The sequence below is a fragment of the Anomaloglossus baeobatrachus genome, chromosome 5 (genome assembly GCF_048569485.1).
Source record: "Anomaloglossus baeobatrachus isolate aAnoBae1 chromosome 5, aAnoBae1.hap1, whole genome shotgun sequence".
Taxonomy (NCBI): domain Eukaryota; kingdom Metazoa; phylum Chordata; class Amphibia; order Anura; family Aromobatidae; genus Anomaloglossus; species Anomaloglossus baeobatrachus.
This window is the reverse complement of record NC_134357.1, coordinates 477,933,685-477,952,661: the sequence shown is the minus strand read 5'-3', so window position 1 is coordinate 477,952,661 and position 18,977 is coordinate 477,933,685. Positions and strand designations below refer to the sequence as shown.

The following is an 18,977-nucleotide window of genomic DNA, read 5'->3' as shown; positions in this document are numbered from 1 at the left end:
AAGAGAGGCAAGAAGTTCAGAGGAGAGAACAAGAAAGAGGAAAAGCAGCGAGACTGCCGCTCGCAGCACCAGGGACCAGCCCAGGGACTACTAAGAAAAAGATAGGGACAAGAACTGACATGCGGCCAGAGCGCAGACCCGCGCCCCTCTTATTAGCACTAAATGACCCCTCTCCCCGACGGAGAGGAAGGGTCAGCCGATTAACCACCCACACACCCCACCACCCAGGATGAACGCGGTAAAGAAAAACATCCCCCCCCCCACCCCCCCCCCAATCTTAAACTAGACATTGCCAAAGAAATAGAATTTTCAAAAACTTTAGACAGTATACTATGTCCAGAAAAAACTAGCCCAAGGCCAGGGCTCCTGCTCAGGAGTCGTATAGACAAGAGAGAGCCTCCCAGCTCCCCGTACTTTGACTCCGCCTCTCATCAAAAGCACCTTCGTCTCACATCTTGGACCACTCCTTCCTCCCGGCAGCATCCGGTACATGCCAAACCCCTCAAGGATCGCCGCTTTGAGCAGAAAGGGTGCCTCCCTTCCTCCTCCGCGGCCTCGGGGGTGCCTGGGGTTCCCACTCCAACCAGTCCGGAATTGAGCAGTCTGGTATTCCCAGGAATACAAAAAGATCAGGAAGCTCTGAGTGCCTCCTCAGCAAAAACACGGAGTCCCCCTTGCGTACTATCAAATGGAAGGGATGGCCCCATCTATATGAAGCGTTTACTTCTTTGATGCCGAGCAGGAGAGGATGAAGCAGGCGTCTCATATATAGCGTGCGGCCGGAGACATCAGGGAATAACTTCACCATGGCCCCATCCATCTCCACCGGTCCGTATGACCAAGCTCCCTGTAGGATCCTTTCTCTGTCTCCATAATAGTGCAAACGACATAGTACATCTCTAGAGGAGGGGGCAGATCTAGGGCCCGTCCTTGCGACTCTGTGAATTCTGTCGAAGAGGTAGGTAGCCTCCAATGGGCGATCAGTGACCCGGTTGAAGATGTTTAAGACTTTAGTACGCAGGAGTTCCTGGGGCCAGTCCTCCGGTATACCCTTCAGTCTGATATTATTTCTTCTGCCCCTGTTCTCTTGATCATCCAAGAGCAGGGCAAGGTCTCTGATGCGGGCATTGGATGACTCACAGTCTCTCTCAATCCTCTCCATTCTGCTCTCCAGGGACTCCTGAGCCTGCTCTGTGGCTTCAATTCTGTCCTCCAGTACCACCATTTCCTCCCTCAGGGCAGACAGCGCCATCTGCTGGGAGGATTCAATTCTAGCCACAACATCCTCCAGATCTTTCTTGCTGGGGGGGGCCAAAATGAGCTCTCTCAGGGCTTGTATGTCCCCCTGTGGGGGGCCAGCATGCATACTGTTTGGTATCACCTGAGGTTCTATGTGCCCCGTGGGCGGGGGGGGTCTCCTGTGTGCAGAGCATGGCCGGTATCCCCGGGTCTGGTGATCCCCTCAGGGCCCCCCCCCTATCCACAGCAGCGTGCTGCGAGGCAGGCTGAGCAGCCTCCCCCCTCCTCCAGTCCTCTGTACCTGGGCCCGCTCCGTCCAGTGCCACCGCCGCCTCCGACCTCCGTTTCTCTGCACCGCTGGTCCCCTGCTCTGCTGCACAGGCTGTGGGAGAATGCCGAGCGGCACCTGGGGAATCCCCCGCTGGAGGACGCCGCGCGCCCGCCGGCGCCATCTTGCTTCGGGCCGCCTGCGGAGGTTCAGAGCCCGTCGCCGTCAAACTTTGTGAGGCTCCCCTGGGGTCTCTGGCTCGTCACCGGGGAGGCAGAAGCGGGCGCTACCCCCGGTCTCTTCTTGGGGGCCATCCTGGGTAAGTGGGGGCTGCAGGATTTAGTAGATTTAGGCTGTGGGCGCAGGAGCTCTGGGATCCAGCGTCCTCACGCTTCCATGTCAGGACACGCCCCTATGCTGGGATCTTGACGGAGCCCGTGAACGCTGGTAACCATTATACACATCGGGTAACTAAGGTCCCCTTGGTTACCCGATGTGTATCATAGTTACCAGTGTACACCGGCTCACACTCACTCTCACACACACCTCACACATACATCACACACACATCACATCGCATCCACACACTCACAGCATCCGGCGATATCGCTTGCTTCTCGGCCTCGATACTGTGCTGTTGTGACCTTCCAGGACCTGCCGGAGGATCACATGGCCAGAAGCATGTGGTATCTCCGGATGTTGTGAGTATGAGCGCGTATGTGCAATATCGTCAATGTGTGTGTGCGTGAGTGTATGTGATCGGGTGTGCGTGAGTGTATGCGATCGGGTGTGCGTGAGTGTATGCGATCGGGTGTGCGTGAGTGTATGTGATCGGGTGTGCGTGAGTGTATGCGATCGGGTGTGCGTGAGTGTATGCGATCGGGTGTGTGAGTGTCGGCAGAGGAGCATGGCGTGCTGGAGGAGGCTGGGAGGAGAGAGGCTAATCCTGGGGAAGGCTGGGATGGAGAGGCTGATGCTCGGGACAGAGAGGCTGATGCTCGGGACAGAGAGGCTGATGCTCGGGACAGAGAGGCTGATGCTGGGGACAGAGAGGCTGATGCTGGGGACAGAGAGGCTGATGCTGGGGACAGAGAGGCTGATGCTGGGGACAGAGAGGCTGATGCTGGGATGAGAGAGGCTGATGCTGGGGACAGAGAGGCTGATGCTGGGGACAGAGAGGCTGATGCTGGAGACAGAGAGGCTGATGCTGGAGACAGAGAGGCTGATGCTGGGGACAGAGAGGCTGATGCTGCGGGGAGAGAGGCTGATGCTGGGGACAGAGAGGCTGATGCTGGGGACAGAGAGGCTGATGCTGGGGACAGAGAGGCTGATGCTGGGGACAGAGAGGCTGATGCTGGGGACAGAGAGGCTGATGCTGCGGGGAGAGAGGCTGATGCTGGGAGGAGAGAGGCTGATGCTGCGGGCAGAGAGGCTGATGCTGCGGGTAGAGAGGCTGATGCTGGCGCAGCATGGCGGATGGAGCACGTTTGGGAGTGCGCAGCATGGCGGATGGAGCACGTTTGGGAGTGCGCAGCATGGCGGATGGAGCACGTTTGGGAGTGCGCAGCATGGCGGATGGAGCACGTTTGGGAGTGCGCAGCATGGCGGATGGAGCACGTTTGGGAGTGCGCAGCATGGCGGATGGAGCACGTTTGGGAGTGCGCAGCATGGCGGATGGAGCACGTTTGGGAGTGCGCAGCATGGGGGATGCAGCACGATGGGGAGTGCGGAGTATGGCGGATGGAGCACGTTTGGGAGTGCGCAGCATTGGCGGATGGACCACGTTTGGGAGTGCGCAGCATGGCGGATGGAGCACGTTTGGGAGTGCGCAGCATGGGAGATGGAGCACGATGGGGGGTGCGCAGCATAGGGGATGGAGCACGATGGGGAGTGCGCTGCATGGGGGATGGATCACGATGGGGAGTGCGGAGTATGGCGGATGGAGCACGTTTGGGAGTGCGCAGCATGGCGGATGGAGCATGTTTGGGACTGCGCAGCATGGCGGATGGAGCACGTTTGGGAGTGCGCAGGATGGGAGATGGAGCACGATGGGGGGTGCGCAGCATAGGGGATGGAGCACGTTTGGGAGTGCGCAGCATGGCGGATGGAGCACGTTTGGGAGTGCGCAGCATGGCGGATGGAGCACGTTTGGGAGTGCGCAGCATGGGAGATGGAGCACGATGGGGAGTGCGGAGTATGGCGGATGGAGCACGTTTGGGAGTGCGCAGCATGGCGGATGGAGCACGTTTCGGAGTGCGCAGCATGGCAGATGGAGCACGTTTGGGAGTGCGCAGCATGGGAGATGGAGCACGATGGGGAGTGCGCAGCATGGCGGATGGAGCACGTTTGGGAGTGCGCAGCATGGCGGATGGAGCACGATGGGGAGTGCGCTGCATGGCGGATGGAGCACGTTTGGGAGTGCGCAGGATGGGAGATGGAGCACGATGGGGGGTGTGCAGCATAGGGGATGGAGCACGATGGAGAGTGCGCTGCATGGGGGATGGAGCACGATGGGGAGTGCGCTGCATGGGGAATGGAGCACGATGGGAAGTGCACACCTACCCCCAACACACACACACGCGCGCGCACTGCACAACACACCACACACACACACACTGGGAACCACAAACAACTGCCCTACACAGACACCCACACACAGACAACGCTGCACACACCAATATACGCACATACCGCACAACACACACATTGCACAAAACATACCTCCCCCCAAAACACACCACACACACACAAACCGCGCAACACACACACAACGCTACAGACACACAGCGCTCCACAAACAACGCAACACACAAACAACACCGCTCTCACCCCCCCTCACACCCAGACAACACCCAGAACATGTACAGCCCCTACACAAACACTTGATAACTACACACAACAACATCTATATCTATATATATATATATAACAAAAATCATACATGAACTACACAATACGTAAATTCTAGAATACCCGATGCGTAGAATCGGGCCACCTTCTAGTAGCCGTATAAGGGCTTGTTTTTTTGTGGGATGAGCTGTAGTATTGAATAACACTATTGATTTATTAATGCCATTTTGGGCTACATACAACGTTTATATACCTTTTTATGGCCGTTTTAAAAGGAGGCGTGGGAACTGGAAAGTGTCAATTCTGGTGTTTTGATTTACTGTTTCATTTCGCAGTTTACCGTTTGGGTTAATTACGGTAATTTTGTTATTTTCATAGCATGAACAATTATGAAAACAGCAATACCAAATAAAAAAATAATAATATTAAAATAGATCTATTTTGCATGTTTGTCACACTTACATCTTTCAGATCAGCAAACAAATGCAAATTAGGCAAAGATATCACAAGTAAAGACAAATGCAGTTTATAAATGAAGGTCTTTATTATTAAGGGAAAAATAAATCACACACACATACTGTAGTTAGATCCAGAAATATTTGGACAGTGACACAAGATTTGGCGTTTTAGCTGTTTACCACCAAATATTCAAGTTACAGTTATATAATCAATAAGGGATGAAGTGCAGACTCTCACCAATAGTTTGAGGATATTCACATGCTAATTGTCATAATGGTTTAGGAGTTACAGCTCTTTAGTATGTAGCTGCCTCTTTTTCAAGGGACCAAAAGCAATTGAACAATTGTCTCAAAAGCTCTTTAACAGGCTGCATGGGCTATTCCCTCATTAAACCATCATCAATTAAGCAGGTAAAAGGTCTGAAGCTGATTCCAGGTGTTGCATTTCCATTTGGAAGCTGTTGCTGTGAATGCACAACGTGCTATCAAGGAAACTCTCAATGGAAGATGAACAGCCCATCAAAAGGTTGATAAAATAGAAGAAGTCCATCAGAGAGATAGCAGAAATGTTAGGAGTGGTTAAATCCACAGTTTGGTATATGCTGCAAAAAAATAGTGCTCTGGTGAGGTTTGGGAACTCAAAAAGGCCTGGACAACCACAGAAAACAACAATGGTGGTTGATCGCAGAATCCTTTGTATGATGAAGAAAAATCCTTTTGCAACATCCACACAAGTAAAGAACACTCTTCAGAAAGTAGTTGTTTCGGCATCTAAGTCTACATTAAAGAGAAGACTTCATGAGTAGAGATGAGGGAACCCGAGGTTCGGTGTTTGTGCCAAACACAGACTTTATAAAAAAAACAGAGTTTGGGTTCGGAGTTTTATGTAAACCACTCATGCGAGCATGGCTGTGTTCGGAAACACTCGGTGCTCAGCCCAGTGCCAGCTGCATGCAGTGTTTGAACGGCTCTCACTGGGCGTAACAACAGCGTGATCGGATGTAGTGTTCACCAAACAAAAAAAAAATTTAAAAAAACCCACCTACCCGCCCCTGGATGTGATCTGTTTATGGCTGTCTGCATGTGGGCAGAGACCTGAACTACCCAATCAGTGACTTCCATTGGGGTTCAGGTCAAGTCCGCATCCAAAACTAAACTTTATCTAAAGTCCGGCTGAACCCGTCGAACCGAACTTCAACGGGTCCACTCATCTTTATTTATATATATAAATAATACAGGATTCACCACACGGTGCAAACCATTAATCAGCCTTAAAAATAGAAAGGCCAGAAGATTTTGCCAAAAAAAATATCTAGAGAAACCGCCCAGTTCTGGAAAAGCAGCAGAGGACAGATGAGACTAAGATCAACGTGTACCAGAACGATGGGAAGAAGAAACTGTGGAGAGGGCTTGAAGCGGCTCCTAATCCAAAGCATACCAAATCCTCTATAACACATGGTGGAGGCGGTGTGATGGTCGAGCATGCATGCCTTCCAATGGGCCTGGGTCACTAGTGGTTATTAATTATGTGACTGAAGAGAGAATCACCTGCATGAATTGTGAAGTGAACAGGGCGAAATTTTCTGCTCAGATTCAACCAAATGCAGCAAGGTTGATAGGACAGCGCTTCAAAGTGCAGATGGGCAATGACCCAAAACATAATACAAAAGCAACACAGGAGGTTTTTAAGGCAAAGAAGTGAAATATGCTGCAAATGCTGAGTCAATCACCAGATCTCAACCCCATCGAGCTGCATTTCACATGCTTAGGACAAAACGTAAGGCAGAAAGACCCACAAACAAGACACAACTGAAGTTACTGAAGTAAAAGCGGCAAGGCATCGCCACTGTTTGGTGACGTCCATGGCTTCCAGATTTCAGGCGGTCATTGCCTGCAAAGGATTTTCTGCAAGGTATTAAAAATTAACATTTTTTTTTACGATGAAGTACTTTTTTTTGATGGGGTGGGGAAGCTTCATAGGAGTACCAAAATGGTGCGAGGGTGTTTAGTGTCCCACTTGCCAAGATAACCCATTGCCGCCTCACGATCGTGGTTTAGACCCCGGTGCAGAAGTACAGTTATGTCCATATTTTCCAAGGCGTTAAAAGGGAAATCATCCTAAAACCAGGAAGGACTTTTAGCCTCAAAGCAAAAATCAATTACATTTCCAGACATATAGAAGAGATCTTGAATATGGTGAAGAACAGCAACACAAAGTATAGGAGAAAGTTGTAGGAACTTTTTCACAAAATCCACTTTCTGCTTCTGTCATTTCAGCGTCTCCGATGCTTTGGATCTGAAAGACCAGATGGGAAAAGCAGCTAAGACGTTGTCGGCCGGGGTTGGAAGAAAGGTGAGTTTCGGCTTTGCGGTCACAAGAATTATTGGATCAGAGGTAGAAAATGTGGGGGTCCTTGATCCATCATCAGCAGGAAGAGCTGAGCACATTAATGTAAAAAGTTCATGCTTATAAGAGTCCTTGGGGCGGGCACATGACCTGTCAATCAGGAATAGGATACATCAAAGCCAAGATATTTGAATCAGTTTTGGTTCTGAGATATCATGAGATCTGTTGTTTTTCATTTCAGGTGTGTTTTGCGATCAGCATGCTGGGTAATCCCACCGTCGTTCTCCTGGACGAACCCTCTACAGGGCTGGACCCCAAAGGTCAGCAGCGTCTCTGGTAAGAAAGGATGGGCAAAAAAAGTGACAATCCCAATTCATCACCCAGCAGCTCCACGTTATTGGCTTTCACCTTTTTTCTTTTACAAAAGGAGAGCCATCAGAGCTGCTTTCAAAAATAAAGAGCGTGGGGCGATATTGACCACCCACTACATGGAGGAGGCGGAGGCGGTGTGCGACCGGGTCGCCATCATGATTAACGGAAAACTCAGGTAAATCACAAACCAAAATCTTGACAACGGTATGTAATAAAGGTTATGTCCACCTATATTTTCCAAGGAGTTTTGTGTCTGCAGCATTTATGCGTTTCTATGTAAACAGATTACAATCGTTTGTGGTCAGACCCTGCTCCCCTTCTTGTGTCCTGTATTTTTTGCCAACATCCATCTGGTAAAAAAAGTAGTGGAAGTATGGAAAAGATATGACTGCAGGGTCAGACTACATAAGGATTGTTTGTAGTCTGTTACCATGGAGACAAATCAGCAGAAGAGCTGCAATATATATGAAAATTCTTCGAACGTTTCAGCAGTTGTTTTTTTTGCTATTTCTTGGACACTTCTGACACTGCTGAAGTGGAATAGATAATGTTTTATTGCACTTTGCGGCATTTCTCATTTTGGCAATCTGTAAATCCCCATTAATTTCATGCCAAGTGATCATTAACAATCAGGTGGCCGGACATATGTAGTAGATCTGGTGCTGAGTAACAGATAAATGGCTGCTTTTCTTCCCAGATGCATCGGCTCTATACAGGAACTCAAGAGCAAATTTGGCAAAGACTATCTCCTGGAGATCAAAGTGAAAGATTCCCAGCAGCCGGATGAAATCCACAAGGAAATTATGCGGCTGTTTCCTCATGGAGCGCGACAGGACAGGTGAGGCTTGCCCTGTGTCATTGCTACGAGTAAAATTCTTTCCAGTCACAGTCTATGCATCGCCATGGTTACAGACCACAAACATTCCATCTGTAGTCAGATCCCCCACTTAATTTCTCCCTTACCTCTTGATAACATCCATAAATAGTGAAAATATGGAAAAAGATGTGACCAAAGTATTGTTTGTGGTCCAGTACCATTGTGCACGCTAAGTACGCACAGTATATCAGCATTAATAATAGGAGCGGGGGGGGGCAGAATGTGTGAGTAATAACTGGTGACGACACAGGACATCTGAGCTCTGCTATTTTCTTGCTCTTTTCCTGCAGATTCTCCTCACTGCTGGCATACAAGATACCAAAGGAAGATGTGGGCACCTTGTCGCACGCCTTCTTTCTCCTGGAGGAAGGTATGAGGCCTCAGTCACATGGCTGTGCTTATGCTCTACAGTCTAGAAACAGCGCCACCCTTGTGTGTGTGGTATGGCAGCTCAACCCAATCATGGGAACTTTGCAATTCCATATACTGCACATTTCTAGCAGAGGGGTGGCGCCATACCTGCGGGTTTTAGAACGCCACTTATCACATTTGGCAGTGGCACTATATGTCATTATTATTGATAATGTGTAATAATCTGCGGCTTCCTCTCCACAGCTAAACGAGCCTACAACATAGAAGAGTACAGCTTTTCCCAGCCCACCCTGGAACAGGTAACCTTGACCTGTCCTGCCGTACACGGGGGAAGCGCGGGCACATTTCCAGATCTATTCTAACACAGCTTCATATTTATTCACCAGGTGTTCATTGAGCTGGCCAAAGAGCAAGATATATAAGATGTGAAAACAGCTGAGGAGCAGTCAGTGCCTAGAAAACACATTACTAATAGCAGAGGATGGACACTCATCCCGGATCCTGTATACAAGTTACATTTTACTCATACTTTTATAAAATATTCAGTGCTCATAATGTCCCTTCTGTATGGTATGTAATGTAGTAGACTCCTGGATTCAGTACTGACAGCGTCAGGGCGAGATCCCTCTCTACGTCACAGTGCCAGGTTGAGATCCTGCTCAACGCCACAGTGTCGGGGAGAGGTCCCACTCGACGTCACAGTGCCGAGGTGAGGTCCCACTCAACGCCACAGTACCGGGGCGAAGTCCCGCAAGACGCGACAGTGCCGGAGCAAGGTCACGCTCAACGCAACTGTGCCAGGGCGAGGTCACGCTCTCTCACAGTGCCATGGCCAAGTCACATTCTACATAATAGTGCCGTGGCGAGGTCCTGCGCTATGTCTCACAGTGTCATGGCGAGGTCACACCCAACATCACAGTGCCGTGTTGAGATCACACTCTACATCACAAATCCAGTGCGAGATCCCACTCTGCATCGCAATGCCATAGTGAGGTCCCGCCCTAGGTCACTTTGTCGGGGCGAGATCCGGCTCTATGTCACTAAGCCGTGGCAAAGTCCCGCTCTACATCCCAGTGCTGTGGTGAGGTCCCACTCGATGTCCCAGTGCCGTGGCGAAGTCCTGTTCTACTTTTCAGTGCCGTGGCAATGTCATGCTCTACTTCACAGTGCCGGGGTGAGGTCCCGCTGGACGCCACAGTCCTGGAGCGAGGTGCTGGTGTGAAGTTCCGCTCTACATCCCAGTGCCAAGGCGAGGTCTTGCTCTACTTTACAGTGCTGGAGCAAGGTCCCGCTCTTTATCCTAGTGCTGGAGCGAGGTCCCGCTCTACGTCCCAGTGTCGTGTTGAGGTTCCGCTCTACTTCACAGTGCTGGGGCAAGGTCCCTCTCTATTTCACAATGCGGGAGTGAGGTCCTGCTCTGTGTTACAGTGCCGAGGGAGGTCCCGCTCTATGTCTTAGTGCCAGAGCGAGGTCCCGCTTAACGTCTCAGTGCCATGGCGAGGTCCTGCTCTACATCACTATGCCATGGCAAGGTCCTGGCTTTATATCCCAGTGCTGGAGTGAGGTCCCGCTCTACTTCACAGTGCTAGAGTGAGGTCCTCTGCTCTATGTCTCAGTGCCAGAGCAAGGTCCCCCACTCTGTCTCAGTGCTAGGGCGAGGTCCCGCTCTACGTCTCAATGCCACGGCGAGGTCACGCTCTACGTCTCAGTGCCACGGCGAGGTCACGCTCTACGTCTCAGTGCCACGGCGAGGTCCCGCTCTACGTCTCAGTGCCACGGCGAGGTCCCGCTCCATGTCTCAGTGCCACGGCGAGGTCTCGCTCTATATGACAGTGTCGGGGTGATGTCTCGCTGCATTTTACATTGCATGTATTATGTTCTCAGTATTAGGGTATGCTCACAAGAGCGTATGACTTGGATGAGTGTAGTGCCAGAAAATCGCGCATTGCACTCGGGCCAATGTTATTCAATGAGGAAGAGCAGATAGTCAGCTTTTTTCTAATCCAGATTCTGGATGAGCGAAAAGTCGCAGCATGCTGCGATTGTCAGTGAGAGCATTGTCACTCGCACCCATACAAGTCTATGGGTGCAAGAGAAACTTCGGACTTACTCAGATGACATCCGAGTGCAGTGCGTTAATCGCATCAGCTGACGACTAGGAGATTAATCCCTTCCCTCTCCTCCGCAGCTGTGGTCTGATTGCAGGATCAGATCACAGTTGAATGACACTCGGCTCATGCTGGCAGCAGAGTAGGAGCCGAGGTTCTTTAGCATATCAAATCCAATGTGCTCGCATCAGATGCCATATGATCATGTGAATCCAGTCATCTACTAAAGATTAAACCTTCAGTTCTCCGCTCCTTATGATGCTTGTCTATATATACAGTATATATATTTTATTTTTAATATGTATCTTTTTTTCTAAGTAAATATATTTTAAGCATTTTTATTTTTGTGTCATTCTTTAATTAATTCTTCCAGTGCTCGTCTTCTTTTGCATTTCCTTGACAACGTCGCCATGGATTTCATCTTCTATATATTCGTTGCTAATTCATCATTTGCAAATTTTCAAAATCAACCAAGAGATGAAAGTGCGCCTTACACTTCTCTGACTTTTGAATCCACTCTTGGTTTTGGATTTACAAATGGCTTCTAAAAACCTGAACGTGTGAACTTACTCTAAAATATTCCCCGAAAAATATTGAATGAACAAAACAAAGGATTTCCTCTGAGATGAATCCGGCCTTTCAGATCTCCTGGCATTCCTGTATATGCTGGGAAAGTCTTATGCCACACTCAGGACTATGTCCATTAGGTGGCAGCACTCATCTGTCTCAAAACACATTATTTTGCATCTAAATCACAATTTAAAGGGATCCTGCCCGCAGGTTTTTAGACACCAAAGTAACATCATCACAGTAAAATACCTTGGATGATTATAATTTCCAGACCTTTAGGCTATGTGCGCACAGTGCGTTTTTCGCGGCGTTTTTGCGCAGTTTTCGGGTGCGTTTTTGCTCAGAAAACTGCATGACTTTGCTTCCCCAGCAAAGTCTGAGTTTTCATTTTTGCTGTCTGCACACAGCGTTTTTTTTCAGCTGCGTTTTTGTGGTGCCACAAAAACGCAGCATGTCAATTATTCCCGCGTTTTTCACTGCGCTTTTCATCCATTGAGTTCAATGGGATGTTGAAAGACGCAATGAGAAACGCAAATAGCTGCGTTTTGGTGCGTTTTGGTGCGTTTCTAAGACCAAAAACGCAGCTATAAACGCAGGAGGTGGGTAGTAAAGTGACGTGTACAGGAAGAGGATTCCTTCTGTCAGTATATACAGAAGCGTGAATCCTCCCGGTACCGTCACCGTCGCTTCCACCTCCCATCCTGTGCATGTATGCTGCCGTGCGGCGCCATGTCTGGGCAGGAGATGGAAGCGGCTGCGAAAACAAAAGTTAACAGTAGAAAAAAAAAAAAAGTTATACTCACCTGTCTGCAGCCTCCCGGTGCCATGCCCGCTCCCAGCTCCTCTCACGGTATCGCCACCCCCGCTCCGGCTGTGTGCAGACGGCCGGGAAACCTCCGATGGATGCAGGACCTGGCGATGGATCACCTGATGCAGTCACCTGACGCATCAGGTGATCGTAAGTATCGCGGTGACGCGGGCGCCCGGTCGGTATCAGCGGATGCGTCAGGAGACTTCATCCCTGATTACCGGCAGCTGCTGCAGCGATCGGACGGGATCAGACTCCCGCCCCATCGCTGCAGGAGCTGCCGGTAATCAGCACATAAGTGAGTATTATTTTTTTTTTTGCACCGATGCATCAGCTGATTGTATAATCGGCTTTTATACAATCAGCTGATGTGTGATGGGATTCAGGCACTTGATCCTGACACATCATCTGATCGCTTTGCCTTCCAGCAAACCGATCAGATGATATTGGATCCGGATTGGACGGCGCGGGACCCTTGACCCAGGATTACTGCGGAGGGGGGTTCTTTATTTCAATAAAGATGGAGTCACTAATTGTGTTGTGTTTTATTTCTAATAAAAATATTTTTCTGTGTGTTGTGTTTTTTTTTTTATCTTTACTAGAAATTCATGGTGGCCATGTCTAATATTGGCGTGACACCATGAATTTCGGGCTTAGGGCCAGCTATACAGCTAGCCCTAACCCCATTATTACCCAGTGAGCCACCCGGCATCAGGGCAGCTGGAAGAGTTGGATACAGCGCCAGAAGATGGCGCTTCTATGAAAGCGCCATTTTCTGGGGTGGCTGCGGGACTGCAATTCACAGCGGGGGTGCCCAGAAAGCACTGTGGAATCCAATCCCCAGCTGCCTAGTTGTACCCGGCTGGACTCAAAAATTGGGCGAAGCTCACGTCATTTTTTTTTTAAATTATTTCATGAAATTGATGAAATAATTTAAAAAAAAGGGCTTCCCTATATTTTTGGTTCCCAGCCGGGTACAAATAGTCAGCTGGGGGTTGGGGGCAGCCTGTACCTGCCTGCTGTACCCGGCTAGCATACAAAAATATGGCGAAGCCCACGTCATTTTATTTGTTTGGGGGGGCAAAGAAATCCTGCATACAGTCCTGGAAGGACGATGCTGAGGCTTGTAGTTCGACAGCTGCTGTCTGCTCTCCTGCATACACTATTGGATGGAGTATGCTGAGCCTTGTAGTTCTGCAGCTGTCTGCTCTTCTGCATACACTAGTGGAGAATGAAGAACACATTGAAGAAGGAAATGACATCAGACCTTTTTTTTTTTGTTCACTGATAAAAAACGCATAAGGACGCAGTGAGCAAAAACGCAGCAAAACGCAGCAAAAAAACGCACCAAATCGCGGCAAAACGCGTGCGTTTTTTGCCGCGTTTTTTCAACGCAGGTGCGTTTTTAGCGGCCAAAAACGCACAAAAACGCAGCGTCAAAAAAAGCAGTGTGCGCACATAGCCTTATATTACAAATCCGTATCTCTGTTGTCTCGTAATCCATCAGCAAATTCTTATACAAATGAACTCACAAGCACAGGGGCTTGTTCTGCACTTTCAGCTTTACAGCCTTCTGCCATTGATTGATAGGTCACTCTTCTCTGTGACCTGCTGACATCACACGCAGGCGCCGTCATACCCAGCAGCGGCACATGCGCAGTACTGTCCTGATGAAATTGCGCAAACCGGAATAGCCATCTGCACATGTGTTTCTCCACAAAAATGATGGTGTCTGCGAAGATATTGGCGGGGGCGGGGGAAGTCAGTCACAGAAACTGACATCTCGCACAGTTGCCATCATTACTGGCAACGGCACATACACAGTAATGTCCTGATGACGTTGCATGAACCAGAATATCCATCTGTGCATGTGTCGCCCCACCCCCAGAATCACAATGCCTGTGAAGATATTGGCGGGAGAACAAGTCACAGAGACTGACATCTTGCGCAGGTGCCATCATTACTGGCAACAGCACATGCGCAGTAATATCCAGATGACGTTGCATGAACCGGAATATCTATCTGTACATGCGTCACTCCCCAGACTGTGGCACAGAGACTGACATCTTTCGCAGGCGCCATTATTCCTGGGGGTGGCGGATGCACAGATGGAGATTCCAGCTCTCGCAACATCTGCTGGAAATTACCAAAATTAGAGTGCTTTCCTTCAGAAGTCAGGGCATGCTGGGAGTTGTACTTTTATTAATAGTGGGAAAGTTAAGGTTGCGGTATAGTCTATTTTTTGGATGCTGCTGGGTGACTCTAAGGGTATGTAGAAACTAAGTTTTTTGAGATTTTGGAGCTGAAATTGAGCAAAAATTTTACAAATCCTCCTGCAAAAAAACTGCAAAACTCAAAAACTTTGGCTTTTTTGCTCCAAAGACTGAACATAAAGATTCCGTGTGCACGCAGCCTAATACAGGGTGGCATGGAGTTCAACGAGAGAACTGCTCTCTGCCTGCCAGACACCTTATCGGAGAAGCCCGGACCATATCCTCCAGCAAAATCAGCAAGGAATCCGCAGTAAGATGTAAGAGTTACAGGCGGATGACCAATGTGGAATCCACATTACAAAGTGACATCAATGGTTTACACAATTTGTAGGTGAATTTGGTTCGTCCACATGGGACCTAAATCAGAGGAAAAAAAAAAATCTGTTGCAGATTCACAGCAGAAATTGCAACAAAATCCTCCTCATCTTCTGCAAATTTTGTTGCAATAATCTGTAGATTTTCCTACTGCAAAATCCGCCATATCTCCATCCATGCACATAGCAAGGCTCGGCCCATCTGTCACGTACTCTGTGCTGTGCAGGGAAAGTGGTAACATCAGTACAAACCCCACAACCACAGCACCACACCTTGGTGACGGGAAGTGGTGACACCGGAGGAAGGTGACTTCGCCTTAACTTTCAGGTAACAGAAAAGTCTGAAAAACCACAGCATCATGTATAATAAGATTAGACAGGGGACATTACTCTAATGCGCATCACTGGGGTTGGCACCCAACTTTTCCAGATATCTGAACAGCTGGGGTCTTGGTTATACATGCGCCGCACCCATTACCTGCCATAACAGAGTCTGGAAAGAAGGATTTTTGTGTACTCACCGTAAAATCTCTTTCTCTGAGTCTTCATTGGGGGACACAGGACCATGGGTTATGCTGCTGTCACTAGGAGGCTGACACTAAGTAAACAGAAAAAGTTAGCTCCTCCCCAGCAGTATAACCCCTGAGCCGGAGGCGGGCTCAATCAGTTTAGTGCACAAGCAGTAGGAGGAGAACCAAACAATCCTGAATAAAACAAGGTAAGAAACTATGACGATCATTCGTGTGACCAGTGACCTGGGAATACAGGCACTGGGGCAACAGGCATGTCCTATATAACAAAAAACACAAGCAGGGTGGGTGCTGTGTCCCCCAATGAAGACTCAGAGAAAGAGATTTTACGGTGAGTACACAAAAATCCTTCTTTCTCTATCGTTTCATTGGGGGACACAGGACCATGGGACGTCCAAAAGCAGTCCCTGGGTGGGAAGAAAAACCATCACCGGAGTGGGCTTGACCCAGACCTACAAGCGCCTAATGTTGCAACAGGTGTGCCAATGCCACCCGCAAACCCTACGCCAAGATTGGCCTCTGCCAAAGCTTGGGTGTGAACCTGGTAGAAAATAGTCAAGGTATGCCAGCTAGAGCGGGTGGCGGACCAGGGGACCTGGTCGATCTACGACTGGAGTCCAATCGTTCGAGGGTGCCCCCTTGCCCGGTAGACCGCGGTGGAAGTCAGTCCTTCATGCGATATTCTACACATATGGAGGAAAGGATCCATGTGAAATTCTGGCCCTTGGCGCCGGCACACGCTTCTTGGGCAAGGGTGAAAGCATGTATTGACGGTCGGCGCAACCGAAAGATGGTGTCCTGCAGACACGAAAAACTGAGGGCTCGCACCAGCCCTGGAACGAACTACGCCCCTTTTTGGCTGAGAGAGGAGCCTAGAACCGAAAGACCGAAACCCAAAGTCCTCTGCTGGAAGGAACAGCGAGGTGTCTTGGACAGAAACGAAAGGTTCTGGCTGGAGCCCCCCCTTGTCCTGTTGGCGGAGCCGGAAAGTGGGGAAAAAACGACGAGAGGGCTGACCGCCCTGATGCCGTCTGTAACAACCCAATGGCCACGAGGAGCCCACCTATCAAAACAGGTGGTAGCAGGGAAAAAAGGGGAACTTTGAGCGAACCCATCACTGGATTCAGGTCCCACATTTCTAGTGAACGATGAAATAAAATCTTCGAGGAAACTTGATTCCCGGCCCTCTTCAATATCTGCCATCATCTTGCCCACCGTCCTGACGAGCCAGCATCCGGGATCCCCTGATGAGGCCATGTAACTTGGGACTTCTGAGCCCTGGTAGAATAGAGGGGCCCCGACACGGAAGAATTTTGCGGTCTGGAAGGGGCCACGGGGCATTCGCGAGGAGATGAGTAAAATATGTGAAACTATGCTCGCCTGGGTCACTCCCGATCTATCGCTTGCCTTGGTCCATCTTGAGAACCCTTGAGATCATAGGAAGCCGCGGGCAGATGCACGAGGGCCTGAACAGGCTACACGACCGGACTAGGGCGTCGACATCTAGTCCAGAGCAGGTGCATACTCTAAGCACCCTTGACTGAGATTTGGATCGGAAGGCCAAAAATGGTCCACGACCAGAGGTCTTCCTTCGCCAGAGATCTGGCTGGTGATTTCCGCGTTGGAGCCCTTTACCTACGCGAGGTCCATCCTACCGCGGACATCGGCCGTCCAAACGTCCCCGCTAGGGACGTGCTGCCGAGATTAGCGAGTGAAGGGACCCGTCCCAGAGCAAGATCTTCTTGGCCTCTTCCCTTGCCATGACACTCACTGCATCTTCCTGGTGGATGATGTAATCACCGCTGTGGCATGGTCCGACTGGAACCTGGCTGGGTCACCGCGACCTAGAGAAGAAATTGTAACTGGGCTAACCAGCTGCCTCTGAAGTCCGGAATGTTGAAGGAGAGACGACGCTCTAGGAGTGTCCCTCGGAACCCTGCCGAGGAATGGTGGGATAGCATACCCTAGCACGGGAGGCTGGTGACGGTTGATAATAAGCTCCAGAGGAGGAAAGGAAGCTTCCCAGGGATGGTTGCGAAGACTGGTCCGCTAGGAGGGGATTGACGGGTCACCCGCGAAGACGGAACCTTCCTGTCTCCGTTCCTCAGCGTGCTCCATTGGAGAGTCCGGGATGAAATCTGGTATGTGCACCGTCACTACCACCGCCACAGGCTGTGAAGGAGCCAAAAAAACCGAAGGGAAGAAACGGGCACGGGAGGCAAAAAACACGTGGGGCTCTGTGTCAGGAGTGAAAAAACTACTCCTGCGTGAGAAGTAGCCACCCTTGAACGGCTCGAATACTGTGCCTGAGGGATGATGGACCGGACCGGGCCCGGTCTGGGAGGACTCCATCCGGTAGCTCAGCTACCCTAGTAGCAAGGAAGGGGTAGCTTCCTAGAGGGTGATGATGGTCTGAGCCTCAAGGCGATGGTTCTTGAATGGAGACTCTGGGCTTCCCGGTCGTTTCTGGGTGGAGAAAGCCTAGCAGCTCTGCAGAGTAGAATACGTAGGGACAGTGATCCCTGTAAGCGTTTTTAGAAAGGCTGGAAAGGACCGCAGCCATGCCAAGCGGAGATGGCTGTTGTAGGGATAAAGGCTTCCAGACGGGTTTGCGTGAGAGAACGAAACCTGGTGCATCAGGGCCGATGCCGGGAAGGGGATATACCCTTCTCTTACGTAGCCTAGGGGGGAGAGTAGCCTACCCTGACGTAGCCTAGGGATAAACTAGACTCGACCTATCTCCGAAAGGGCGTTCCCGAAAGTCGGAAAAAAAGTCAGGGACTTCCTAGATGTCGAATCTGCGTTCCTGATCCCGAGTCAGAGGTCTCGATGGTGGGAACACTGATGCTAGAGGTTCAGGCCGGGTAGCGGGCAGACATCAGGTTTGTGAAAAGAGGGTACTCACTCAAGAGGAGACCCAGCCCTGGGTCGGCATAGGTGGGACGTGGACCGCTGCGTATGGTGTCCGGGAAGTCCCTGCGGAGCGGCACGATAGTGACGAGAAGCCCGGAGGAACCCAGGCGGGTCGCATAAAGGGTAGCGTGCCGCTTCCTTTCGGAGCCCCCTTCGAGAAGGGGCAAGACAAATAAACGGACTTACCACTGGGAAAAATCACGTCCGGGGATTATCCATGATCACGCAGTCACCGTGCCAACTGGCTGTCCACTGAAAACAACCGTAGTGGCCCCCACCTTGCTTCCTGCAAAGAGGCATGCCCCCTTTCTCCAGAGCCCTTTGGGGGGATGAAATGACAATAACACGACTTACCACTGGTAAACGCCGTGTCTGGTTGCCGTCTGTGATCATTAGCGACTCCAGTATAGTGTGCCCCTTCTCTCCGAAATCGCCTTGGAGAAGGGAAAAAAGACAATGACAAGACTTACTGCTGGTCAACTCCGTGTCCGGTAGCTGTCTGTGAGCCCGCGGTAACTCAGCGAGCTCTGGATGCCGTCTGAGCACCTAAGGATCTGCTTCAAATGTCTAAAGGGAGACCTGCGTGCACGGAGAGAAGAGGGCTGTCCGCAGCCTTACGGCTTGACTCACCATTTTTAGCAGGCTATTCGTCATGCGCCAAGACATCTAGGTCCTGCT

The 18,977-nt window shown here is 50.3% G+C and overlaps 1 protein-coding gene across 1 annotated transcript in view; it reads left to right on the top strand.

The window, feature by feature from the left end:
- Window positions 1-11,232, top strand: part of LOC142311865 (cholesterol transporter ABCA5-like) — a 310,836-nt gene extending 299,604 nt beyond the window's left edge. Inside the window, exons 33-39 of the mRNA XM_075350670.1 lie at window positions 7,093-7,168; window positions 7,404-7,498; window positions 7,590-7,709; window positions 8,232-8,372; window positions 8,702-8,781; window positions 9,027-9,082; window positions 9,170-11,232. Coding sequence (XP_075206785.1) covers window positions 7,093-7,168; window positions 7,404-7,498; window positions 7,590-7,709; window positions 8,232-8,372; window positions 8,702-8,781; window positions 9,027-9,082; window positions 9,170-9,205 — 604 coding nt within the window. The 3' untranslated portion in view covers window positions 9,206-11,232. The remainder of the gene's footprint in view (window positions 1-7,092; window positions 7,169-7,403; window positions 7,499-7,589; window positions 7,710-8,231; window positions 8,373-8,701; window positions 8,782-9,026; window positions 9,083-9,169) is intronic.
- Window positions 11,233-18,977: the final 7,745 nt, after the last annotated feature.